The 6098-nt window shown below is 55.5% G+C and overlaps 1 protein-coding gene across 1 annotated transcript in view; it reads left to right on the top strand.

Moving 5' to 3' along the window:
• Positions 1-1757, top strand: part of Tpbgl (trophoblast glycoprotein like) — a 2471-nt gene extending 714 nt beyond the window's left edge. The window contains exon 2 of the mRNA XM_004632583.2: positions 1-1757. Coding sequence (XP_004632640.1) covers positions 1-453 — 453 coding nt within the window. The 3' untranslated portion in view covers positions 454-1757.
• Positions 1758-6098: the final 4341 nt, after the last annotated feature.

Below are 6098 nucleotides of genomic sequence, written 5' to 3'. Positions count from 1 at the left end.
GACAACCCCTTGCGCTGCGGCTGCCCCGCGCGCCCCCTGCTGGCCTGGCTGCGCAACGCCACGGAGCGCGTACCCGACGCGCGCCGCCTGCGCTGCGCCGCCCCGCGGGCGCTGCTCGACCGGCCTCTGCTGGACCTGGACGAGGCGCGGCTGCGCTGCGCAGACGGCGACCTCGACGGGCGTGGAGAGGAGGCCGACGCCGCGGGCCCGGAGCTGGAAGCCTCTTACGTCTTCTTCGGGCTGGTGCTTGCGCTCATCGGCCTCATCTTCCTCATGGTGCTCTACCTGAATCGCCGCGGCATCCAGCGCTGGATGCGCAACTTGCGCGAGGCCTGCCGGGACCAGATGGAGGGCTACCACTACCGCTACGAGCAGGACGCGGACCCGCGTCGCGCGCCCGCGCCCGCCGCCCCCGCCGGCTCCCGCGCAACGTCCCCAGGCTCCGGCCTCTGAGCCTCGCGCCTGGAGGTGGGGGCCGCCCCGCCGGCCGAAGACCTCGCTGGGGAGCGCGGAGCTCCGGGCCCACCCAGAGCAGCCCTAGACGTGGACTATGGCGTTCCCTTCGGGTGCTCCAAGCTGTACCCCCTCCCAGGAGTCACCACATCTGATTCCACAAACTGCACCTGCCCACCTGCTCTGAAAGCCCGCACATGCTTTCCAGAATCACCTAGAGACTCTTTCAATCCCGGAAACAGACAGCCTCCACCACTCTGCTTTGAGCCTGCTGCCTGCCCTGCACTGACCCTAACCCCAGCTGAAAGCCCTCGGTCCCTCTTCCCACGGCTCAGAGGCTTCACGTCCCATTCTGGTCTCCAAAGCCAAGCGCCCCCATCAGAAGGATTTTTAGACTTTGAGCCCTTTGTGCTGCCCAGGAGCTCTGAGCCTCCATTCTGCTTGGAGACCTGCGTCCTGGGGCCAACGGTTGGCCCCAGCCCCTACCCTGACGGTGCACTCCGCACCCCAGCCCTGGCTCAGCCCCTCTCTTCCGTGGCTCGGGTTTAAGACTTCCATCCCATCTGCCTTTCCCTTTCCAAGGAGGAGCAGCCGTTTTCTAGCCTTCATGTGGCTTCCATCCTCAGCCTTCTCCACCAGTGTTCTGACCCCTCACCACTCTCTATAGATGCCCCGACCTCAGACTCCTCACTCATCCACCCGAGGTTCATGTCCCCACCTAAGTTTAAGCTCTCATTCCCCTATACCCATAACTTGGGCTTGTAGCCACCCTGCCCTTCCCCTGCCAGAGTTCCATCGAGGAATCCATGGCTGGGCTGGGCCACCCCCTTCCCTCCCAGGATGAGCTCTCAGCCCCACGAGACAAGTGCAGATGCCAGCATCTCCAGTCCTCATGGGGAAGGAGAGTGCTCGTTGTGTCCCGGATGGTGGCACATCAGAGCCGGGGTTGCAGGCCCTTCATGGCCTCAGAGTTGTGAGGGAGGGCCTGTTTCTTCACGCTGCTCTCCCCTGCCCCACTGTCTTGGGGGACTCCTTGTCACCACACCCCCACCCCAGCTGGTAGGCCTCTGGGAGAGGATTAGGGTCTCACTTCCTGTCTCAGGCACAAACCCTCCTGTTCAGGGTCAGAGCCTCAGCGCCCTGCCTTGTGCATGATCCCAAAGCACAATTGGTGAGTGGGGACTCGGCTGTCCTCCCTGACCCCTGCCGCAGGCCAGGCAGAACGGCTGGCCTGTGCTGCCTCTGCTCACAGGATGTCTCCTTCCCTTACCATGTCGGCTCCAGGCCCACCTTCCTAGCCCTTCCCCAAGAAATAGAGACCTCCCTTGGGCAGTTTTCTATAAAGTCTGCAATAATCTCAGATGCACTCCTCTTGTAAGTGGTTCCATGTTGTTCCTGCTCACCTTGGGACCTTTACGGGGGTAGGAAGTAACACAGGGAGGGCCTTTTGTGCCTCTTGGAGGTGGGGCAGTGGCCCTTGACATGTTCTGAGTGCGTGGGGAAAAAGCTGTGGTTATACATAGCAGGATGGGAGCTAGATGTGCAGAAGGACTTCCCAATGGGGTGACATCGCTGTCCACACAAGCCTGCTCTTTAGCACTTAGGTGGGTCTAGGCACTCCCAGGATGGGATTCAAAGCTTGGCTACATCATCTTCCTCTCCCATTCCTCCTCCTTTGGAAAGTGGAAGAGGAAGTAAATGCAGGCCCAGGGTGCAGCTGTTGGGAGGAAATCCAGCTACAGGGTGGGTATGAGAGGCCTTTAACGCAGATAGAGAAGATGAGGGGCCATATGCTGCTCTGGGGTTCCCCTAGTGGGGGGTGTGAATGGTCCTGCAAATATGTGGAGCAAGGAGACAGATGACTCCAGACTATTGGGGCTAATACCCTGCCTTGAAGTCCCCAGACTGCTTTTTGCATTTGGGGTCCCAGGACTCTGGAACCATGGACAGAAATCCAGATGCTGGCATTTTAGCAGTTCCACATAATTCTAGAACATATGCCTCCTGAGCAGTTCAGGGGACTCAGTGATGTGGACCCCCCACAGCTGTCTCAAGGAGCACCCTCTCGCCACAGGGAGCTCTCGCCTTCCCCTTCTGAGACCAGTCCTATCACTGCTGGAGGAGTCTGCTAGGAGCCAGGAGTGGGCTGCGTCCCCGGCCAGCCCTGCACCATCAAGAGATAGTGCCCATCTTCTCCCATCCTTCTTCCAGTTGCTCCTCTGAGGAGGAGTTGAATACCCTAGAGGCACCCCCAGCTGCCAGTGACAATCAAAGGTGCCCTGACAATACCCTGGGACAGTGGTGACAAATCTATGGCATATTGCTGCAGAAGGTACGCAGCGTCATCTGCTGGCATGCAAGCCAAGCCCCAGTGTCACCCCTGAAACCAAGCGTCAGATAACAGTGCACACAGGGGTGGTGTTGGCACTCTGCAGTAAATAAGTGGGTTCCTGGTCACATTTTGGGCATTCAGTCTCAAAAAGTTTCACCATTACTGCCCTAGGACAAAGTGATTGTCTGTCTGTTTGTCTGTGTCTCCGTCTGTCTCTCTGTCTCTGTCTCTGTCTCTGTCTCTCTCTCTCTCTCTCTCTCTCTCTCTCTCTATATATATATATATATCTCTCTATCTCTATCTCTATCTGTCTCTCTGTCTGGTTAGAGAACTGTCTCTAACAGATAAACTCCTCCATTGCACCCTCTGGTAATGTAGCCTAAGACTGCAAATAAATCCTGGCCAAAAAAACTAAAACAAAACCATACTGTTAGCTGTGAGTTTGTTGTCAGCAAAGAAATCTTTGAGGCTTTTATATGAGCCATTATATTCTACTAAGTAGTAAGAGCTTAGATTGGTTGAACTGCTAAGTATCAATAGTCAGCAAAGAAAAAAAAATAGTCACCAAAAATGAACTTGAGTGTCTGCTCTATGCCAGTTGATATCTAAACTTAATGCCTTCTACTGATTCCCATTAAAAGCTAATGATCCAGGGAAGGACTCACCTTTAATTAAGGTCCCAGGAAAAGAAATTCTAGGAAGCAACGCAGATGAAGGGCTCTAACCCAGCCTATGGAATCTCCCCAGAGGCAGTCACATTTGAGGTGAATTTTTGCAGAATGAATAGGAGTTTGCAGAGCAAAGAAAGATCAGAATTATCAACTTATACAAAGGCCCCAAGGCAGGAAGATCTTGTCAGTTTGAAGATGGTGGAAGATCAGCAATAGCTGAGAATAAGCAGAAAGCTCTGTGTGTGTGTGTGTGTGTGTGTCTGTCTGTCTGTCTGTCTGTCTGTGTACATGTGTGACCAGGAGCCACATTCTCCACTGGGAAGCACTAGTGGGGCCTCTGAGTTTGGAGGAGGAGCCGGGAAGTAGCACCGCATCATGTGGACCCGGAAGGACTATGCTTCTTATTTACTGAGCCTAATTGTTTTCTTCTGCCCACCCGTTCCTCTGGGCCCTGGAGAGAGAGGTACCCTGCCCAAGGGAGGCCAGAAGGACGGGGGAGGGGGTGGCTGTGGGAGCTAGAAGAGATCTGGCAGTAAGAGGTGGGGGTCCCGTGGGAGCTGCCACACTCCCTGCTACCACCTGCTCACTCACTGGGAGGCTGCTGGGAGTGTGGGCAGAGGTTTGGGGACTTTAGGGACCAAGTGGCAAAGGAGCAAAACTACCCCCAGAATGTGCCCTTAAAGATGGAGTGCAGTAGAAAACTGGAGAGGAGAGGAGAGGAGCGTGGAGCAGCAGTCAGGGCGGTAAGCGCAAAACCAGCTGTGCACTAGGAGAAGCGAGGCAGATGGCCCAGGTTCTGTGACCCGGTGGCAGCATGAAAATTGCCCTTGCGAAACATCTTCTGGAGAAAATCTTTCCCTCCCGATACCCCTTGCTTGTGCACATCTGCTCTCAGACCGGAAGTGGCTCCCAGGGGGCTTCCCTGGAGTCTGGATCTGGATGGGACTGTGTCCCCAGCACCCAACTGGCTCTCTCCTGTGGTCCTTAGCCATGCTAGGTGAGGCCCTACTGGGTGCTCAGTGCTGGGGAACGCGGCTGCGCTGGCGCCTGCCTTTCTGATGACCTTGGCACCCTCCCCCTCTCTGGCTCAGGTTCTTTCAGTCCAGGCTGAGCTGCACTTGTGACCTCCAAGTCTGGAGGCATTGCCTGCCCTTGCTGAAGTCCATCTCCTTCTTCATTAAGTTTCTGCCTGACAGACTCCAGGCCCTAATTTATGGGCACAGCCTTTCCCAGGCTGGGAGAAGTGATGGGGGCAGTTAATATTGCTTTGGTGATGCACTTGGCTGCCTCCGGAGTCCCCTCCTCCACCCACCCCATCTTACAGCCCCACCCTCGGACCTCAGCAGGGCCTCTGGGCCATTGGCCAGGAGGTGGCCTGCCCCATGCAGACTCACCCTTCCTTGGATGGGTGTAGAAACTGGGGTTCAGAGGGCAGCACAGCCCATCCAGGCCATACAGACTGTCAGGAGCAGGTGCCCAGGGCTGTCCCCGCACTGCCCTGGGTTTGCATCCCTGGCAGGGCCACCCCTCCTAGCTTAGCATCTCCTTCCTGGAGCCACTGCAGGCCAGAAAAGAAAACAGAAAGTGAACAGTGGAGAGGTGGAAAGAGTTCCCCCCATCTACAGTTCCCACTGTGTTGCAGAAGCCCCACTCCACCTCTTATAGGCAGTAGCCCTGCTGGGGGTCAAGTCACCCCGCCCTGAGAGGAGAAAGATCTCCAAGCTCTCAGGTCTTGGGATTCAACCCATTCCTCCAGAGACATGTGGGTAAACTAAATCTGCCTTTTGTCCTCAGTCAAGATGATTTCCATGCCAGGTACCTGTGATTGGAAACACAGGGTTCCAGGTGGGTTTCTAAGATGACCACCCAAATGGCTAACTTTGGCATGAAAGGAGCCATTATCAATAATTGCATGGGAAGGCCAGCCTGATAGCTCAGCAGACTAAAGCACCTGCTTGCGCTGAGACTGCGGTCCGAGACCACGTGTGGTGGTGTGCACCAGCAATCCCAGCACTTGGGAGGCTAAAAACAGGAGAATCACTGAGTCCGATCTATGTAGTGAGACTCTGTAGACCCTGTCCTAAATACAGAAGAAAAAAAAGTTAATAATTGCATGGGAGCCTGGTATCATGGTGCATGCCTGTAACCCCAGCTCTCTGGGAGGCCGAGGCAGAGGGATTGCTATGAGTTTGAGTTCAGCCCAGGCTACATAGTAGGCTCAAGCCCAGCCTGAAATACATAGCAAGACCCTGTCTTAATAAATTAAAAGAGCTGGGCACAGAGCCCAGGGCACAAGCCCTGGGTTCAACTCAAGTACTACAAATCAATCAATAAGTAAAATAATAACTCCATAGGGGCAAGAATACACTTGACGGGTCCATCCTGGACTCCAGTGACTTTTGACCAGACCTACAAAGCAAAATACAAGGTACTAGACAGCCAGCTCTGGTTTGCCAGCCTCCTGGCACTAGGTGACAGACACGCTCCCTATTGGAAACTGCACTACTCGGCTCTCAGTAACTGCATCCGGCCGGTTGGTGGCCTGTGCCTTCGCTCAGCACAGCGCTCTGACAGCCCGGCCCCTCGGCTTTCCTGGCCTCACCCATTCTCGCGTTGCTCCACCACCGAGACCTTTGCCTGCG

The sequence above is a fragment of the Octodon degus genome, unplaced genomic scaffold (genome assembly GCF_000260255.1).
Source record: "Octodon degus isolate 3935 unplaced genomic scaffold, OctDeg1.0 scaffold00049, whole genome shotgun sequence".
Taxonomy (NCBI): Eukaryota; Metazoa; Chordata; class Mammalia; order Rodentia; family Octodontidae; genus Octodon; species Octodon degus.
The sequence above is the reverse complement of the archived record's forward strand: the minus strand, read 5'-3'. Positions and strand labels throughout refer to the sequence as shown.